This window comes from Narcine bancroftii, chromosome 13, assembly GCF_036971445.1.
Source record: "Narcine bancroftii isolate sNarBan1 chromosome 13, sNarBan1.hap1, whole genome shotgun sequence".
NCBI lineage: Eukaryota > Metazoa > Chordata > Chondrichthyes > Torpediniformes > Narcinidae > Narcine > Narcine bancroftii.
In genome coordinates this window covers 14,238,133-14,259,482 of record NC_091481.1, presented here as the reverse complement: position 1 = coordinate 14,259,482, position 21,350 = coordinate 14,238,133, and the positions used below count along the sequence as shown (strand labels likewise).

Genomic DNA, 21,350 nt, shown 5'->3' with positions numbered 1-21,350 from the left:
GTGAACATCCCATATCTCTGCGTGATGACGTCAGGTGTGTGTAGCATCACCCAGCATCGTTCCCATAATAATGGGCCTTCCCTGGATGATGAAGCGGCCCAGGCCTAGGATGGATATGAGTTTTGGAGGGGTCGGAGTCAGCCCTTCTGCAGCGGTGCCTGCGTTGGCAGCTGGTTCGAGGAGGAGGAGGCAGCAGCTTGTGTCTGGGTCCGGAGGTGAGATGTGAGCTGGTGGAGGCCCCATGTAAAATTTTGGGCAAATCAACCCCTCTGTCCCCCTTAACCAAAGAGTCTCCTTACACCCATGACTTTTCACAGGATATTTAATTTGTACTAGAAAATAATCATACCACTTCAAGAGAAATTTATTTCTTCATTGTTCAGCTGGACTATGGTTCTGTATAATTTATTTTTCTGCCATTAATCTTCCTATAATACTCGGTTCATTCCTTGGTTCCAATGCAAAAGCTGTGAGCAGTATTCTTTGTCTGGGTTCTTCTGATGTTATAAAAGCACTCTTACCTCACTCCATCATTGAAGAATTCATTCATTCAGTAGCTGAAACAGTGTTGCTTACAGACTGGCACATCAGTTTAAAACCTGCCCAATATATCTTGACAATAACAACTTACAAAATGTGAAAAGTAACTGACAAAATCACCTTTAATGTTGCTGAACCTGGCCATTGAAGTTCTCAGTTTTCATGTTGCTTTCACAAACAACAATAGGGTGACCTGTATTACTTTTTAATGCATTAACGCTATTTCTTGGCCAAAGAATCCTTAGCTATGTGAGCAGAAGAAGAGTGGCAAACTAAGCAAAGAGATTACCGCACAAAATGGACATGCAGTTGGACATGGGCGCAATGTCCAGTTGTGGGCATCTACCTTTAAGATGGTGTGTTCACAAACTAGCAGCTAGATTTGTTCTTCTGATAGTAGAAAAATTAAGAATTTCATAGAGGCATTGAAAAATGGCAAGTTGCTTTGATAGCATTAATACAGATAAATTATTTCAATGGAAGAATATTTGTAACAGTTTATAGTAATTGGCAGAAATACCAAGGGCTACAAAAGGAAGCCCCTCTGTTCACGTAAATTGTGATTGGAAATGCACAGCCTAACCAGACAAGAAAAATAAATAGTTTCTTTCATTTAAGAAACGAAAATAATTATATGGCATTGTGAAAGTGTTTTTTACTTGGTGACTTTCATGAAACAGACACTTCCAAGATGGGCTAAGTACTCTGAGCTACATCACACTATGGCTCTATGTTAATAAGTATGTTCCATTAAAAAAAGAAACTACAATTAACTTTAGGATGTTGTCAGTGAAACAATTTAAAATCAATTAATTATGTGTATATAAATGTAGTTTAAATGCGGTCAATGCAACACCTTTACAGATCTAGCAATTAGGACCAGGGTTTGAATTCTTTATTGTCTGTAAGGAGTTTGTACGTTCTCCCCTTGTCTGCGTCGGTTTTCCCCGGGAGCTTTGGTTTCCTCCCACCATTCGAAACATACCCAGGGGTGTAGGTTAATTGGCCGGCACAGACTCATGGGCTGAAATGGCTGTATGTCTAAATTAAAAATTAAGTTAAAGACAAACAGAGAGAGAATAAGGCAATAGGAGGAGCAGAATAAAATAAGCTGAGAAAAGAAATTAATACAAATATAAAAGAGAAAAATATTTAACAACATATCCCCAAAGTAGAGTTTAAAAACAAGTGAAAAAGACAAGGATATTTTCAATGAGGTTGAAGAGATAGGGGAAATGGAAAGGTTGATAGAAGAAATGCACAGGTTGTAAACGTGTTCCATGTGGTATAGATTGTATACTAACCCATGTGGGTTAGATAAATACCTCAACAAACTTAACTGACTAAATATTTTCATCATCATAAGAATGAAGGGAGAGGTTAGGAGAATGCTTATTAAGCAAGATTTTTAGGGTATGGAATGCTCAAGCAGAAGTTATTATCTCCTGCACATTTGTGTTGCTATTTAAGCTGTGTGTGTAACAGGTGCAGTACAGTGCCTGCAGGCTGAGTGTCGAAATCTGGCTCAAGAATGTCGAGTTCTGCAGAATGATAATAAACAGCTGAGGGAAAGACTGCTGCAAATGGAACGGCAGAACTGCAGGTAGGAGAGCTCCAGTATGATATGTGTACTTCTGTGCACTCTCCTTCTCTCACACATTTGTATATCTGTGCATGAATTTACACATGTGCAGTCATATTCATGCATATATGCACAACACTCACTTTTGCTCAAACAAAATAACATTTATTTACCTGCTCACCATTATACTAATTTAGGCTCTTTCACTGAAACATCTCCACTTGCGTCCTCACTCTCAAACTGAAGGAACAACACCTCATTTTCCATCTGGGCATCATGCGACCAAATGGCAACTGGATGGCATTAACATTGACCTCCGGTTTTTGTTAACCCCCCATCCGCCACCTTCCCCCTGTTGCCTCTCCCCAGCTCTGTGTGTGTCCCTCTCAATTCTTTCTTCTTCTTTGGCTTGGCTTCGCGGACGAAGATTTTTGGAGGGGGTAAAAGTCCACGTCAGCTGCAGGCTCGTTTGTGGCTGACAAGTCCGATGCGGGACAGGCAGACACGGTTGCAGCGGTTGCAGGGGAAAATTGGTTGGTTGGGGTTGGGTGTTGGGTTTTTCCTCCTTTGCCTTTTGTCAGTGAGGTGTGCTCTGCGGTCAACTCTCGTACATTCTTTCTTGTACAGTAATACACACACACACACACACACACACACACACACACACACACACACACACACACACACACACACACCCTCTTGCACACTCACTCCCACATTTAGTAATTCATTCTCTCACTGAATAACAGTGAGTTGCTTCCAAATTCATCCATTTATTCTCTTTCTCACGTAATCTTTCTTACACACATACACAATTTCAAATTCATGCACATGCATTCTCAGTTCACAGAAACTCGTACACCTACACTCATTTTCACTACCACTCCCATACATACTCAGTTACATGTAGATAGATAAATTAGATAGTCCTTAAGAACCAATAAGCAGGTTGCATTGAGCAACTAATCCAGCTTGAATTGATCCTCTCCTGACAGCCCACCAAGCCTCATACTTGCCTGATAATGACTCAGCACCAAAGCCAGCAGAAGACATGCTATCTATTATCTTGTCACTCAAAAGGGACCTATGTTTACAAGTGCAAGCATGAGTTAAAACTGACAAAAATTGCCCATGTGAGCTTGTAGCTCATATAAAAAATGAAGAACATTGTGGCTCCAGAAGGTGAACTTGTCAAAACAGGAGAAGTTGGTGTCTGCAGTTTTCCAGCACTGCCCTCGAGTGAAGGAGGTGAAGAGAGGGAATTATGTCTGCACACACAAAGCAGTCACTCAATATCTTGTTGCTATAATAGAAGTGTTAATTTCTGAAATGCAGTCTGAGCTACAATTATTGTTGTTAAAACCGGTACTTAAATGGGACAATGGGGTGTCACTAAAATCGTCCTCTAACAATGACTGGATTTCTGGGATGCTGATGAAGATGCTGGCAACTTTGGCTGCAACAAAAGTGTTGGAGAAACTCAGCAGGCTTAATTTTTAAAAAATTAAGTTAAAAGGGTTAGTTTAATAATTGCTGAAAACTCTGGATGAATGTTGTCTTTTGCTAAGACCCCTTTCCCCTTTTTCCCTTCTTTTTCTTCCCTCTCCATAATGTTATTCTCCAAGAAGAATATCTTTAAACACATCTCTGACTGAAGGCTTCATGAATATCAGCTCGTAGAAATCAATCAACCTTTAATCTGCAAGTCGTTGATGATTTCTTCCATTAATGTATGAGAAGGTTCCATCCAGCTGCAGAATGCATGTTCAGCTATTCAGTGTTAAGAGAAATGGAGCATTGAACTCCAATTTCGCATAGCTGGTATGGAATCAGTGTTGTACACTGATAATGTCATTTGCTGACACTGTTTAGAGCGAATGGCCATTTAATTGCAAGCACTAATTGTCCTTACTCCTATGGTGCCTTGTGTAGTGTCTGCTACAAATATTCGTGCACATTTTGGTCACCATGTTGAAATCAATTTGCAGCCACAGTGGTCAAGAACCAAGACCATGGAGCTCCATTATACAGTCACTATCTTGTACTCACTTCTTATCAATGTCACGCTTAAATACTCAGCCACTCAGCCACTCTCTGTTTACAGGGTGCTTTACTCTGTTTCGAAATCTGGAAATGTTTGCTGGAATTATGTAAAGGAACTTGCTCTCTGTCCGACTTGCACTGGATTTCTAAAAGTGTTTGATATGACAGTAAAGGAGGAGCTTTATTCTTTATCCAGCAGAGTGCAGAACCCGCTCTCACAATATGTGATGGAAAGTCTTGTGCTATTTTTACTCTTAGTTGTATCTGACATACTGTGTTTGATGGGAACCATGTGGAAGTTAGCGCAATGCTTTCACAGCACCAACGACCAGGGTTCTAATCTGGTGCTGTCTGTAAGGAGTTTGGACGTTCTCCCTGTATCTGTGTGGGTTTCCTCCTGGTACTCTGGTTTCTTCCCACCCTTCAAAAATGTACGTCAATCGGAGAGCACGGGCTCATGGGCCAAAAGGGCTTGTTACTATACTGTATGTCTAAATTTAAAAAATTATAACCTATAACCTGTGCTTCACCTACCTTGGAAAACTTTGGGATAAGTATCAAGGGAACATGACTATATTTCTAATCCATGTCATTTTATGGGACTTTGTGGCGACTTGATTTGTACTGTACAAAAGGCCAGGAGCCTTTGATGGGGCAGTGCCATGGGAACTTTAATACCTTTTTAATCATTGTCTTTATGGCATCAGAGATTTAAGTCAATTAAGGAAATTTATATATTTTTAAAGGATTTGTGTGATTTCAAAGAATCAATGAGGAAAAAAAACCTTTTACTGTTTACCTTTTAGATTGGTTGAAGGATTTAAAGTGGACTCTACGGTGTCCGAGAGTTGTCACCAGCAGCAAGGTACAGAGGCCAAAATATTATCTGAGACTCCACCCAGGAAACCAAATGGCAAAGAACTAAATGAAATAGGAGTAAAGCTTCAGGAGAAGCCAAAGATCTCTCAGAAAGAGCAACTGTGGAAATGCCAAGAGAAATTGTCTGATAAAATAGCTGCAAGTGGCCGAGCTTGTGCAAGAGAGCAGCTTGAAGATGGATGGTTAGTTAGGGGACCCGAGGATGGAAGGAAGGGAGATGGTGTGATATCTACCCAGAAGATAGAAAACCCTGACCTTGAACCCAGAGCCCTGGAGAGGCCAGAGGAAAGAGGACAGTTTGATGAATTGGATTTGAAGCATCGACTTCTGCAGGCAGAAGAGAAAGCTTTGACAGTACAACATGAGGTAACAATAATGTAGGGCTCCAACACCACAATTAGTAACTATGTGCACGGAGCAAAATTTCCCCCGTGGACTTTGAGAAACATAAGTAAGAGGAGAGCAGTAGAGTAGGATATTAATCTGGAACTATAATTTTGGAACTGAATTTGTGGACGTGTCTGTCGAGACACCATGTTATCAGCAGAAACCTTAATTATCTTATTCTCCTATCTCACTGACCTTCCCACCAGCACAACCATTAGAACCTAACCTCATTTACATGACTTGCACTAACATAACTTTGCCAGTCACCAAGCTTGCTTGTAAAAGGTCTTGGTTATCTGTAATATTATAAATACTGTAACTCTATTAATGTTCTCTCTGACACTTTTTATGGAAGTCTTCCCAACTGCTAGACTTTCTATTACTAGCCCGAGTGCTAGAAAGGAAACTGCTCACACTAACCATCCAAGGCTCCCATACTCACAAAGCAATATTTATTTATTTGCATATATGAATACTTGTCTAGCATATGTAGTGTGTTACGTCTGGTTGTGTGACTGAGTGTTTTGCATCATCAAGTTGTATTTGTGCAATCAGATGACGAGAAACTTGACTAATGAAATCCCCATTGCGGAGATATGTGGCCTGTAAGCCTCATTCTCAATCGCACACACTTGGGTTTCTTCCATTAAATTTATGTACTTTTCTCTTTTACATCTTCTTTCACATCTGATGATTTACTTTCCTGTTGACTTCTGCGTCAATTGGTCTCAGCTAAATATTTCACCAAGGCATCATCCAGCCTTGATCCACTGCTGTGAACAGTGTATTTTTATTGTTTCAATTTCCAGGCTCTACAGTTTCACTCATTATTATCAGTAAGTCTGTCTCCAAACATATCTTTGGATCCCCTACTGTTCGATGTTTCACCTCTTTTAAAAAAAACTTAGAGAAGGCAACTAAAAAGGTGATTAAGAAGGAAAAGAGAAATTATGAAAGGAGGTTAGCAAATAATATCAAAGTGGATTCTAAAAGCTTTTCTAAGTGTATAAAGAGCAAAAGACAGGAGTAGACTTAGGACTGTTATAAAATGATGCTGGAGAGATTGTGATGGGAGAGAAGGAGATGGTAGAGGAACTTAATGAATATTTTGGATCAGTCTTCATGGTCGAAGATATTAGTAGCTTACCAGACTCTCAAGAGTCTCTGGGAAATGAAGTGAGTGCTGTCAAGATCACGAGAGAGAAGGTAGTTGGGAAACTAAATGGTCTAAGGGTAGATAAGTCTCCTGGACCAGATGGAATGCACCCTCAAGTTCTGAAGGAGGTTACTCCGGAGATTGTGGAGGCATTGTTAATGATCTTCCAGGAATCAATGGAATCTAGCATGGATCCATAGGACTGGAGAATCCACTGTTTAAGAAGGGAAGGAGGCAGCAGAAAGGAAACTATAGACCTATTAGTCTGACGTTAGTGGTTGGGAAGATGTTGGAATCAATTGTCAAAGATGAGGTTACAGAGTACCTAGAGGAGCATCACCTGATAGGTCTAAGACAGCATGGCTTCCTTAAAGGAAAAGCATGCCTGACAAATCTCCTATAATTTTTTTTAAGGAGATAACAAACAGGATTGACAGGGGAAAAGCAGTGGATGTTATATACTTGGACTTTCAAAAGGCTTTTGACTCGGTCCCACATATGAGGCTACATTAAAAGATGAGAGCTCATGGAATTACAGGAAGGATACTAGCATAGGTAGAGTGTTAGTTAAAAGGCAGGAAACAGACTGATAATATCCTATTCAGGTTGGTTGCCTGTTACTCGTGGTATTTAGCAGATATCAGTGTTGGGGCTGCTTCTTTTTGCATTGTATATAAATGATATGGATAAAGAATAGATAGCTTTGTAGTGGATAACATCAAAATAGATAGTAGAACTGGTGGTGCTGAGGACACTGAAAGGCTGCAGATAGACTTGAATAGATTAGGAGAATGGGCAAAGATAGCAGATGAAATACAGTGTTAGAAAGTGTACAGTCATACATATTTGGTAAAAGAAATAAACAGGCAGACTATTATTTAGATGGGGCGAAAATTCAAAATTTGGAGGTGCAAAAGGACTTGGGAGTCCTCGTGTAGGATACCCTGAAGGTTAATCTCCAGGTTGAGTTGGCAGTGAAGAAAGAAAATGCAACGTTGGCATTAATTTCTAGAGGAATAGCACACAAGAGCAAGGATGCAATGTTGAGACTATAGGTGCTGGAAAGACCTTACTTGGAGTACTGTGTACAATTTTGGGTGCCTTATTTGAGAAAGGATGTGGTAGCATTGGAGAGGGTTCAGAGAAGATTTACTAGAATGATTCCAGGAATGAAAGAGTTAGCATATGAGGAATATTTGACACTCTTGGACTGTACTCATTGGAGTACAGAAGGATGAGGCATTTTAAATGCTGAAAGGCCTGGACAGAGTAGATGTGACAGAAATGAGGAGAAATTTCTTTAGCCAGAGAGTTGCAAGTCCGTGGAACTTTTTGCCACTGGTGGCAGTGAAAGCGAGGTCTTTGGGTGTATTTAAGATAGAAATTAATGAGTATTTGATTAGTCAGGGCACCAAGAGTTATGGGGAAAAACCTGTGGAGTGGGGCTGAGTGATAAGGATTAGGTCATAATTAAATGGCAGAGCAGGCCTGATGGGCTGATTGGCCTACTTCTGCTCTTGTACCTTGATCTCTTTCCAATATCTCCATTTGTATCAGGCCTCAAGAGGATTTATGCTTGCAAACTTGAACTTGGTCAATTTAGATTTGATTTAGTCATTGAACCCCAGTACAGTATTGCAGTTCACATCTTGCTGCAGACCATTCCCAATCTTATCTTTCCAGGCCATTTATATGAGGATGGGTTTCTCCATGATCTTATGCAGAACCCATTAGCTCCAATACAAGTCTAATATTGTGTCAACAAGCTGTTTGTCACTAACAGGAGACTTTTTGTTGTTGTGTGCCCAGTGTGAAGGATTAATCACTGAGCTGAGAACGCTAGAGGAGAGATACAGGAACAGCCAACAGGAGCGCAGCCAGCTGGAGTTACAGCTCAGGCAGTACAAGGAAGAAATCTGCAAACTGAAAGGGGCGCCTTGTCAGGTAAGTTGGTGAGAGGTAAAGCACTGAAGCTTTAGGTGGGGGATAGGTGGTTACAAAACAGAAACCTATCAACCATTAAAGTTAATCTGCGTATCCTTGCCACTCTTAGAATCAACCCCCGGAAAATGGTCACACTTTTTTCTGCAGTTTGCCAATATCTTAAGCTGAAGGAAGAAATCTGGTCCTCTTCAAGAGCAACAAGAAGGGCATGATCTATTCAATAGACTACAGGATAATGAGTAAACCCTTGCTAAACTAGTGACACCAACTGGAAGTGAACTGTGTCCTACCAATGACCACGGATTGGATTATATGTGAACGGATCATCCATTTAAGGAATTAGCCTGCACATTAACAAGTCTTGCAGTGCTAGGACTTCCATTTCAATCTGTTTGGAGGGATTTCCCATTGCTGCCTGCAGCAGTTTATCTGGGCTGCCCTTCGATCAGAATTGAAAAAAATTTTATTTTAGGTTGATCCTTGAATCTAGGGATAGTTCCTCTACTTAGACAGACAAACGTTGGAGACAAAGGACAGATGGAGTTTGGCTAGCAAGTGGAGAGGAACCTAATATTATTAAGATCATAATAATAGTCTACAAAATCAAAATACAGAAGCTGGTTGACATCGGGAAATAGAAACAGGAGATGCTGGAAATACTCAGCAAATCAAGCAGTTCACATGCAGAAAGATAGATAACCTCTCATCAGCTACAGCACTGTACTGTCCTTGTTATTGCCTGTTGTGTGTGCATGTACTGCAGAATGTTTCTCCTTGTGGGGCACAGAGAATGATTTGTGTTGAATTGAACCACAGAGGAAATCTACTCTGCTTCAAAATGGGAAAACTGAGGTACTATCAAATCCAAAGAACTTCTGAAGAGGAAACATTCAGCGGATCCTTTTTCCATCAGCTGCAGCTTTCTGTATTACAATTGATTCTGGATCATTGGAAGGCTCCATCAAGCACTGAGCTAGGGAGTTGTCAGGGGGATGGGAGGATATGAGGGAGTAATAAAATTTTCTGCCCAGATGCAGACCTTCGGCTTGAAGCAGGATTATAATTGTGGTACAACTTCTTTCTTCTTGACGTGATGGACTAACTCCACCCATGTGGAACTGCAGACTCTGAAGTGATATATCGAGTCTGTAATTTTGCAGACTAGATCCATTGATGATGGGAAACCAGCGATACAGATTTAAGATGATTACAAACGATCCAGAGGGAAATTAAGGAGGAAATTTGTAGCATCTGAGGAGGGAGAAATGTGTAACAATAGTTTTGGATTTCAATATCTCAAAGGATGGTGGGGATAATTCAATGCTTTACAAGCACTTTGCATAAATAACCCAGAAGGAAAAGTTTGGTAAGCTATGGGGAAAGAATGGAAAATGATTTGAGTCATGAACGTTGTCTAAGGATACAGTTGAAGAGTTGGAATGATGGCAGATGGAATTTAATCAAGACAAATATAAGATAATGCACTTTGTGAATTCAAATTCTGATAGGACATGGAGCGTCAATAGCGGGGGGACCTTCAAAGCATTGATGTACGGGGGAACCTGGAATGCAAGTCCATAGCCTGCAACACAGGTAGATGGTGTAGTGAAGAAGGCATTTGATTTGCTTACCTTCATAGGCTGAGGCATTGAGTATGTCAAATTGCACCTGTACAAAGCATTAGATGACTATTTGGATTACAACTTTTAAAAGGCGTTAGGACAGGAACTTAAATAGGAAAGGCATTGAGGGAAACGGTCCTACTGCATTCAAACAGATTAGTGTTGATAGCCATCCTCGTCAGCATGGATGAATGGTCTAAAATGCCAATTTCTGTGCTGTCCAATTCTATGATTTAGAGTTGACACTTCCTGGCAGAATGCCGATTAAATTCTGCAGATTTAAGAACAACTTGTCCCTATACATTTCCATAAGTGAATATACTAATTAATAAGTGCAGAATTGGGAAGGAGGAGAAACACTTACTGAAGGGAGAAAACACAGGCATAAACACTTTAAAAGTAAAACTAAGAAGATTTCTGAGAACTAGTGGAATTGTAGTTCAACGTAATAGGAACAAAATGACCTGTAGACAGTAGTTGGGGCCACATGCACACAGAGTTGGGGAACCAAATTGTGCAGAGGTGGGGTGGGAAAGGAGGTGAAGTATTTAACATTGGGGACAAGGAGTTAAAATTAAGTATGATGTATGGAAGAACTAGGCAGTCTAAGTGATTAGCCAAATATAGAGCTTGAAACTTTGCACTATTTCACTGGGATGTCTAGATTTTGTAAGGTTTGGATCAATGTTGGGCAGGATGAAGTCAACAAAGAAACAATCCTTGTGGTGAGGCTGCAAGCTTTGCTGTTAATGTTCAGGCTTTTTGTTAGGACCAATGGGAGATTTGATGATACAACTAATTTTGAGCACGCAAAGGCATGATTAATAGGATTATAATAGGTATTCAGCCAAAAGATATGAATAAGCAGAAATTAAATTATAGATGATAATTTACCATCTTGATGTTAAATAATTTGTTCTGATGACAAGGTAATGATGAAGGTCAATGAAAACACTACAGTGTGGCTTAACAAATCTATTTTACTATTTGCATTCATGTTTTCAACATTTAGCTGATAACATGAACAATTCTACCTCACTTGGTTATATCCCTATACTGGTGGATTCCTTTTCTGAGATACTTTGTCTCTCATGGGATGTCTGTGTTGAAACTATAGTTAATTTATCTATCTCTTAATATAATCTCCCTGAATGTTACTATCCCCCTCAGTTGAAAGAGTTGAATGATTATCCAGCAGTGGGGAGTCACAATTTACAAGTTGTTTAAATTGAAAGATAAAGCACAATAACAGAGCCTTCCAGGCAATGAACCCATGCTGCCCAAATAAACTCTTGACTAATCAACCCAGTTGCCCTGTACATCTTTGGAATATCTTTTCCTCTTTTCAGGTATCAGAGATCACAAACTTTAATGATTCTTGAATTCCATCATCCGACTGAATCTTCCACTGCTTTCCTATCTCTCTCCTCAGTCTTATCCTTTTGATCAGGTCAAAAGGGATAGTGAAAAAATGACAAAGCCTCAACTTCATCCTCTATATCCTTAACTCAATGAATTCTGCCACCTTCACTTTGCTACCAATTTTCACCCTGCTCTCACTTTCACTTCTCCTGCCCTTCTCAACTTCTCAAATCAGGGGATTGATGAGTGACCGATATCCCTTACAGGTCCATGGAATCCCACAACAATTTCAATTATGTCTCCCCAAACTCTGCTTGCCCGCAAGGAGTCCATTCCATTTTCAAGGCTTTTCCAGCTCAGTTGTATCTGTTCTGATGCAGATGCTGCTTTCCTTGCCAAAGCTTCTGAGACTTCTTCTTTTCTCCTCAACATGGTTACCCTTCACTCACAATCAACAGTTGTTAACTGCTCCTGTTCTCTGACCAGTAGTTCTGCTCTTATCCTCATTCTTCCAGGAGAAGGTTCCCTTTGTTTTCACCTTTGTCCAGACCAGCCTCCATATTCAATGGATCCTCTGTAATTTTTACCACCTTCAATACAGATGCATTTACCCTCCCCTCTCCTTATTCCCTCTGCAAAACTGGTTGACTCTTCCAATTCCACCTACCACCATTCTCTTTCTTGGTGCACCTTTCCATGCAACTTGCCCTTTTTCCTTTCCACCATCCAAGAACCTATGTACTCCTTCCAGGTGCAAACAGGTGATTACAATATGATCTGCTCTATATTGGAAAAATAAATGCAGATTGAGTTATAGATTTGCAGGACACGGACATTCACTTGGTGAGGTGACACAGTTGCCTTTTAATTTAATTCTCCATCTCATTCCCACCCTGCCATTAGCCTCTTGCACTTTCAGAGAAGTTAAATGTAAGCAACTAAAATCTAAACTTCCAATGAGGCATACTTTGGCCCTCAGGACATCGTGCTAAACTTAGCATTTCAGATAACTGTCCTTTCTCTTTGTGTCAGATGTAGCCAGTTATGATGAAAGATTATCATTCTATAACGTTTTATCTCTCCTGATCTGACGAGTATTTAATTTATTTTATTTTATTTTCTATTTCCAGTAGCTGTACCATTATGTATCTCACAGTTCCACATTTATTTTATTCTCTTTTCTGTTTTCATTCATTGCCTTGTATTTGCATTTCTTCCAGAAAGGTCAGCTGTGATTGACAAAGGAAGCACAGTTAGCACAGCACTGTTACAGCGCCAGTGACAGGGGTTCGAATCTGGTGCAGTCTGTAAGGAGTTTGTCTGTTCCCCCACGTCTATGTTAGTTTGCTCCGGGTGCTCCGGTTTCCTCCCACCCTTCAAAACATACTGAGGTTGCATATCAATTAGGTGTAATTGGGTGGCACCAGCTTGTAGGCTGAAAGGGCCTGTTACTGTGCTGTATGTCTAAATTTAAATTCAAAGGCTCACTACCCTGTCTCAGCTGGTACCACCACCAATTATATTAATCTCTTTTATTCAACTCTATTGTAGACATTTTCACTTCTCCCCTCTCTGTAACTTAAAACATGTTTAATTTCTGTCATTCCCTCATTTTAAAGAGAAGTTGTCAACCTGAAATGTTGACAACTGTATTTCTTTCTCCATAGACACTGCTTGACTTGCTGAGTATTCCAGCATCTTCTGTTTTTATGACAAGTTGAACTTCTGTTGGATGAAATTATTAATCTTTCTAAATCTGAAATTTTACTCCTCATTGACTTTTTGCTTTGGTAAAACTGCTTTGAAAGTTCCTCACCTGTTGTAACTGTCTGGCTTGTCTACGAATCTAATCTTACCAGAACCATCTTCAAAACTAATTTAGACTTTGGCAAAACCTGAATTAAATGGTTCTTACAGGATGGGATTATTGGCAAAGAGCGTATAGTCCCTTCTATCTCATGGATGTTTTGGAGGTGTCATTTAACCTGGGAGCAATGTGTCTAAGGCAAATGATTACCTGATTGATATTAAAACAACAATTAATGCTCCATTTCATATTAGGACATGGCTGTCAGTTGCTTCCCAGGCTTGTTTCTTGTTTGGTCTGACTCAGTTGCCAGACCCAGGGAGACTGAAAAGAGCCCTTCTAGAAGATATAAGGGACTGTTGGAAAAGGATGTCGTCCTTAATAAAAATGTTATGTGATTGGGGCAAAAAGAAATGGGAAGGGCTGTGTTGAAGAAACTATAAGGGGTGGCTAGGGAAGGAGAAAAACAGGGATGAACTTGCACAGAGCTTCAGGGTTGAAGTGGGGAAAGAAAAGGTCCCCTTTCCTTCAATTATGGAATGTGGAATATAGTAAAGCTTGTAGTGGGGAATGTCAGTATTTACAAAAGAGTTCATAGGGAGTGAGATTCCTGTAGAGGGCAATAAAGGCATACAAACTTTCAGATTAACATTGGTAAATATGAAACGTTCCTAAGACGCACAGTAGGGGATAAGAGACTGAGAGAGGAAGATCTTTCTGGAGGATTGAAGAGAAAATGTCAACCTTTGATCTTTAAGTGAAATAGACTGTAGAGTAAGGGGACATGGACTAATGCATTCTTCCACACACAGCGGATTGTGGGTATGAAATCTGAGCCAACGTTTCTGGAGAAACAAAAAAACTGAGATGATGAGAACGGATGCTTGTTTTAGATGGATGATCTAAATTCTCTTCTTTACCTATGAGTTGATCTGTTTAAAATTTTCTTCTGTGGTATTAGTGTTGAAGAATTCTGTTGTGGCCTTTACTGAATTATGTCTGCTTGTCTTTGCTGGAATGAAATGTCTGTTAAATCTCAGCATGCTTCAATATTTGAAGTGTTAATAATGCTCTTTCCCTGTTCTTTCCCTTTCCCCAATTTTCTCTTATTCTATTTTACCTTTGCTCACTGTGATCCTAATTCCTTCACTCTTTCTGTCCTATCCCTTCACTATAACTCACCTTTTCTCTTCATTTTCATTATTGTTTTCCAATCACTATGCTTTCTTCCATTCCTTTGGCCTGATTTGGCTGATATTTTACTGCTTATGTTTCCCTTTGCTCCATATTTCATTCATAAATATCCACAAATGTCTCCCTTCCGGATCTCTTTCCATCTTTCAATTTCCCATTGTTCTTTTCTACTGCGTATATGCTTTAATATTTTAATGTCTTGATTATTTCTTCATTTCTGCTTTGATTCTCCCTGTCCCTATATTTTTCCTTTGACATTCCTGTACTTTTGTCTCTATTTACCCTATTTTCCTTTCATATATGTTTATGTACTTGTGTGTATCTTTTTATGTGCACCTTTGCACATGTGCATCTGGTGCTCAATGTGTATTTGTGTGCATGTGTTCTTCTGTCTGTGTTCTAATCGTGTGTCTGTGTGTGTGTGTGTGTGTGTGTGCATTTGTCCTGGGTTATTTGGATACATGTTTGTACGTCCATCCTATCTTTGATTTGACATGTCACTGTGTTTCTGGTTGTCTCTCTCCACTGTTGCCTCTTTATATTTGTGTGCTTCTGCTTGCCCATCTATATCTTTGTGTTCACTCTTGTTCTGTATGGATGTTTGTGGATGTTGCTCCTCTGCCTGTCTGACTCGCTCTGTCTCTGCCTCTTGGTTCTGCCTGTCTCTTCATCTCTGTTTTGCTCTCTGACTGTCTCTGGTTCTGTCTGTCTTTGTCCTTGTTCTGCCTGTCTCTGTCTCAGAATGCCACTTTTCCTGACCCCCCTGTGCTCTCCTTGCCTGTGATAGGACTGGTTGTACTGATGGCCATGCTGTGGTGCTGGTGGGCTGAGACCTCCCGGCATTGACCAGGTACTGATTTTTTAAAAATTATCTTTGTAAACTTATTAGCAAATTTGGGCTTGGCTGACATTTAGACAGTCATGGGGATAAAGAGTGATTAGAGCAGGTTAGAGTTTGGGACTGAGTGGGATCCTGTGTGGATTTGAACAAGTTATACAACCTGATGCTGAAAAGGGAAAAACACATTGTCAGATCCCTTTTTAGAGGGAGATAATTTAACACTAACTGTAAATCCATTAAAGTAACTAATGAACAGGATTCCTGGCTCTTCTTCCTTCTATAATCCAGGATGCACTGGACAGTGGTGATCAGGAACAAGAACACTGGGTGATTCCCCTTTACTTTACTACAGGACTTTGGACCATCATAAGGAGCAGGAATATTGGCTAATTGTTCCTCTCTCTAACTTCATGGTCCCAGTCCCGAGATTTACAGCAGGAACGCTGTCTGTTTTCACCTCTAACCCTGGATCGCAGTGACCCCGTGGCCCTGCTTGAGTTCAACAATCTCAGGAGAGATGAGACAAATTAAATTGGGATTTCTGTGCTGTAATAGTTTACTTGTGTCTAAATCCCTTCTTCACTCACTCAGCCGTTTTCATGGCCATTGTCCAGTGAGCATGCTGTGTGTATCATGTTGTGACAGCTGTTGGAGATTAAAGCACATTGTAGTCTCACTAGCTGATTTATAATTTTGTGAAATAAGCCTCCTGAAACACTGCAAATGCTCATTTTCTGCCCAAAGATTGACAGGGAGAACACAGCGATATCCCCACAAAACCAATTCACCAGGGGCAAGTTCCTGATCTCCCCCCCGCCCCCCCCCCCCCAACCGCCTTCCCGAGATGGAGGAATGAGAAAGGAGCAGAAATTCTGCAGTGACCTTTGATGAGAAACTGAGTAGGTAGTGGAAGAGGGTGGGAGGGGGACAGGAGGAAGCATCCCATGCAAACAGGGAAAGGGCAGAGTAGTGGTGTTGGGAGGTTTATTGGTGGGGTAAGATTGGTGGGTTTGGGTCGTGCTTTAGTATAGTATTACAGTGGAGAAGAAACAAAATTGATCAGGAATGTAATTGAAAAAAAATCACCAATTATTTTCACAGGATGGGGGCTCTGGAAATCAATCTGCACTGTGTTAACAGTGTGTGGGGGCAGAGTGCTGTTGATGGAGAGAAGGGAGGGGAAACAGGCAGTACAGAGACAGTTAGAGTTACAGCTGGAATTTATCTGTGACCTTTTGCTGCTTTATTTCCTGTAGAGTCGAACTGGAGTGTGGATTCCATTAAAGCTGATGGTTATTGCTACAGCTGGTCATTCTTCCATGTCTCAGCTTCACTTCTGACTCCTCAACAGTCAAAATGTGTTTGTTCCAATACCTTCCCCGCCTCTTCTTCCCCGCCTCTTCTTCCCCGCCTCTTCTTCCCCGCCTCTTCTTCCCCGCCTCTTCTTCCCCGCCTCTTCTTCCCCGCCTCTTCTTCCCCGCCTCTTCTTCCCCGCCTCTTCTTCCCCGCCTCTTCTTCCCCGCCTCTTCTTCCCCCGCCTCTTCTTCCCCGCCACTTCTTCCCCGCCACTTCTTCCCCGCCACTTCTTCCCCGCCACTTCTTCCCCGCCTCTTCTTCCCCGCCTCTTCTTCCCCGCCTCTTCTTCCCCGCCTCTTCTTCCCCGCCTCTTCTTCCCCGCCTCTTCTTCCCCGCCTCTTCTTCCCCGCCTCTTCTTCCCCGCCTCTTCTTCCCCGCCTCTTCTTCCCCGCCTCTTCTTCCCCGCCTCTTCTTCCCCGCCACTTCTTCCCCGCCACTTCTTCCCCGCCTCTTCTTCCCCGCCTCTTCTTCCCCGCCTCTTCTTCCCCGCCTCTTCTTCCCCGCCTCTTCTTCCCCGCCTCTTCTTCCCCGCCTCTTCTTCCCCGCCTCTTCTTCCCCGCCTCTTCTTCCCCGCCTCTTCTTCCCCGCCTCTTCTTCCCCGCCTCTTCTTCCCCGCCTCTTCTTCCCCGCCTCTTCTTCCCCGCCTCTTCTTCCCCGCCTCTTCTTCCCCGCCTCTTCTTCCCCGCCTCTTCTTCCCCGCCTCTTCTTCCCCGCCTCTTCTTCCCCGCCTCTTCTTCCCCGCCTCTTCTTCCCCGCCTCTTCTTCCCCGCCTCTTCTTCCCCCGCCTCTTCTTCCCCCACGCCTCTTCTTCCCCCACGCCTCTTCTTCCCCCACGCCTCTTCTTCCCCCCACGCCTCTTCTTCCCCCCACGCCTCTTCTTCCCCCCACGCCTCTTCTTCCCCCCACGCCTCTTCTCCCCCCCACGCCTCTTCTCCCCCCCACGCCTCTTCTCCCCCCCCACGCCTCTTCTCCCCCCCCACGCCTCTTCTCCCCCCCCACGCCTCTTCTTCCCCCCACGCCTCTTCTTCCTGTCTCACCTCTTAGCCTTGCTCCCCTCCCCATCTTTTTGTTTTGAATAATTTATTTTTGATTTTACAGGCTCTTGCATTTCAAACGATATGGGAGAATATTCATTCCCTTTATAGAGTATATTATTACTGACTTTTTTTTCCCTCCCCCTCACCCCCACCCCAAAATGATAAATCAGCAAACACATAATAGTTACAGAGGAAAATAAAACACAACAGAATAACAATGGTTACAAACAGTCCCCATCTCTTTGCCCTGCCCTCCTCTTACCCCCACTTGCCTGCTACTTACCCCAGCTCCCCTTCCCATCTCTACCCTCACCTCTTTTCCCAAACTCCCCTACCCACTTCTACCATCTTTTTTCCCATCCCCAAGCTCTTGCCTTGCTTCTTTCCAGCTCCTTTCCTTCTCCTTCTTCTCTTGCTTCCTTTCACCCATTTCCATGCCTTTTTCCTTTTCACTTTTGTCTCAAATCCTTCTGCCTGCTCCATTTTATTCCTTAATTTCTTCCTTTCAAATTTCCCCTTGATTTCTAAAATTGAATGTTTTTGCCTGCTCTCTCTCCCAGTGTCCTGTCTTCCTGCTGTCCTGGGAATGGTGCTGTACATATGAGCCCATTTGGGATTTCTGAATCCATATGTGCACTGCACACTGATCTTTATCTGTTTTCGCTGTCAATATTGGATGAAAGCTTCTCTCTAAATTCAGATTGAAATGAACAGTAGCTGTCTTTGAAACACTCCAGAGCTGGGTGGAGTCAGAGATCATATGGATAAATTAACTGAAACTTCATTAGGAGGGTTGTAATCAGGGCTGTCAAATCATTCAGATCTTTTGATGGCTTCCCATGTATAGAGAGACCCATTCTTCAAAGACACGGCCATATTGATGAGCTACTGCATTTCCTGGTGAGCGTTCAACAATCCTGGTTTGAATTTCCACTCAAAATATCACTCACGTTCTGAATATTTGTCACTGACTTGTCCTCAACCAGTGATTGGCTCTCTATAAATGGTTGCTTGTCAATAATAGACTGTCAGTGAGCAACCTGATCTCAATGATCTTTGTGAGTTTTTTACTCACTCAGTGTTCAATGAATGGTCAGTGACCTAGCCAGTGACTGCTTGACTTTCAGTGGTTGATATCGGGGAGTGACCGATCCTCAGAGTATGTCTGACCCTAAGGTAGTATCCAACTCTCAGCAGGTGACTGAGCTGATTTGACGAACTGACCAGTGACCCACAGCAAGTGAGCAAACTTCAGTGATTAACTGACCAACTCTGAGTGAGTGACAGACCCTAACGCAGAGATTGATCTCAATGAGTAACTGATCTCAGAAACTGACTGATCACAGAGAGTGATTCATCATTAATGACTGAGTTTCTTCCACTGATAATTGGTATCTTGAATCTGGTGAATAGTCTGGGTTGTTAAGTACTGATAACTAAACTCTGGGTTGCCATTACCCTTGGTGGTACTCTTTTGGAAGCGGGTGTTTGAATGGCTGTGTTGTAACACTTTAAAGTTTGCAGAGTAATTCCTGGGAATTCACAGATATTGAGTATTGTAGATGGAGCCATGGTACCATTGACTTTGCTTGTACCATCACAGTGCCGTCCCTATTGGATTTACGAAAATAAAGCCAGTTATCATATTACTTTCACATTTTCTTCAATTGGAAAACCATGTCCAGTTTATATAATTCTATCTCTTCACCCCCAACCCCTGGTATTTCTTTCTGTATCCTTTCCATGCCTTTTTGCAATATGTTGACTGAAAAGTTCACAATTTCCTAACTGGGGTTATACCAATAATCTGTGAAGAAGCAAGAGACCCTGACAACTTCACAACATCTGATTTACTTTACTCACAACACGGAAAATATCTTCCTGTTATTGTCGCCTTTAGGGGCCCTTAATTTGCTTTCATTTGAATATTTTGTTTCACTGTGAAGAAGTTTGCATTTTCTATCCATCACTTTTCTGCCCAATTCTCCACTATGTGTAGAATTCCTTTAACCTGTCCACATCCATAATCCTCTATTAAGTTCAAACAGTGTACCTGTGATGAGTTGTTCAAGACAAGTATTAATATAATTTAAGTATCATTGTAGAAGCATTATTCTCAATAATATATGAAGTATTATTTAAATATTGCATACTTTAATAGTATGCTCAGTTTACAATCTACTGTGTACTATTGCTGAGTGATATATGCATTAATACAAGTGTAAGGTCTAAAGTGCACATGTAAAATCATTTACTGAAACATTATCACCAATAACATGAGAACATAGAGCAATACAGCATGGTAAAGACCCTTCAGCCCATGATGTTGTGCTGACTGATATATACTATACCTACCCCTGCAAAAAAACAAACCTCCCTATCTCATAACCCTCTATTTTTCTTTTAAATACCCCTATTGTTCCAGCCTCCACTGGCACCCCTTCCAATGGATTTCAGGCACCCATAAGTCTGTGAACTTAAAAAAAAAAAACAACCCTTGATGTCTTCCCTAAATTTTTCTCCCTTCAATTTGTAGAGATGTCTTTACTACTCTTGCACTGGGGGAAAAAAAATACTGGCTATCTACGCCTCTCATAATTTTGTAGACTTCTATAAGTTACCTCTCATCCTTCTTTGCTACAAAGAGAAAAGCCCTAGCTCTGCTAACCTTGCCTCATCAGACATATTTTTCAATCCTGATAACATCCTAGTAAATCTCCTCTTACCCTCTCCATTGCTTCCACATCCTTCCTGAAATGCGGTGACCAGAAGTCTCACCAGAGATTTATAGAGCTGCAACATTACTTCACTACTCCTGAACTCAATCCGCCAACTCATGAAACCCCATATTCCATAGGCCTTCTTACCTATCCTATCAACCTGCGCAGCAGCCTTGAGAGATGTATGGATTTGGAGCCAAGGTCCCTCTTTCACATTGTAAGTATCCTACCATTAACTATGTACTCTGCCTCAAGTTTTACTTTCCAAAATGCATCACCTCCCACATCTGCCACTTTTCCACCCAACTTTGTATCCTGTCTATATCCTGTTGCAACCATACAATAATCTACAATACTATTCACAACACCTACAAGCTTCATATCATCCGCAAACATGCTGATCCATCCCTCTATTTCAAGAGCGGAGGTCTCAGAATAGATTCCTTCAGAACTTCACCAGTCACTGACTTCCAGGCAAAATACCTCCCATACACTACTACTCTCTGCAGGCAAGCTAATTCTGAATCCACACAGCCAAAGTTCAATGGATCCCATGCCTCATGACTTTCTGAATGAGTCTTCCATGGGGGTCCTTGTTAAATTACTTATTAAAATCCATATACACCACATTTGCCACCCTACCTTCATCAATTATTTTTGTTACCTCCTCAAAAAATTCAATTAGGCTCATGTTGGACGACTTCCCCCTCACAAAACAGCAGTGAGTATCTCTGAGAAGACTGTACTTCTCATAAATCCTGTCCTTAGAATCCTCTACAATAGTTTAACCACCATTGTTGTAAGACTTACTGGTCTATAATTCACACAATTCTCCCTATTGCCTTTTTAAACAAGGAGACCACATTTGCCATTCTCCTCT

General features: G+C 41.5%; 1 protein-coding gene across 10 annotated transcripts in view; it reads left to right on the top strand.

Annotated features, from left to right (window-relative positions):
• LOC138748241 (neurofilament heavy polypeptide-like) overlaps positions 1–16,962 on the top strand; it is a 72,374-nt gene extending 55,412 nt beyond the window's left edge. For 5 of the 10 annotated variants that reach the window (XM_069908065.1, XM_069908061.1, XM_069908067.1 and 2 more), the window contains 5 exons: positions 2,026–2,143; positions 4,972–5,410; positions 8,397–8,531; positions 15,258–15,366; positions 16,614–16,961. In XM_069908065.1, the coding sequence (XP_069764166.1) occupies positions 2,026–2,143; positions 4,972–5,410; positions 8,397–8,531; positions 15,258–15,362 (797 nt within the window). In that variant the 3' untranslated portion in view covers positions 15,363–15,366; positions 16,614–16,961. Of the gene's footprint in view, positions 1–2,025; positions 2,144–3,117; positions 3,237–4,971; positions 5,411–8,396; positions 8,532–15,257; positions 15,367–16,613 lie in introns of those variants that run through there. The other 5 variants (XM_069908063.1, XM_069908062.1, XM_069908066.1 and 2 more) reach the window with 5 other exon arrangements.
• Positions 16,963–21,350: the final 4,388 nt, after the last annotated feature.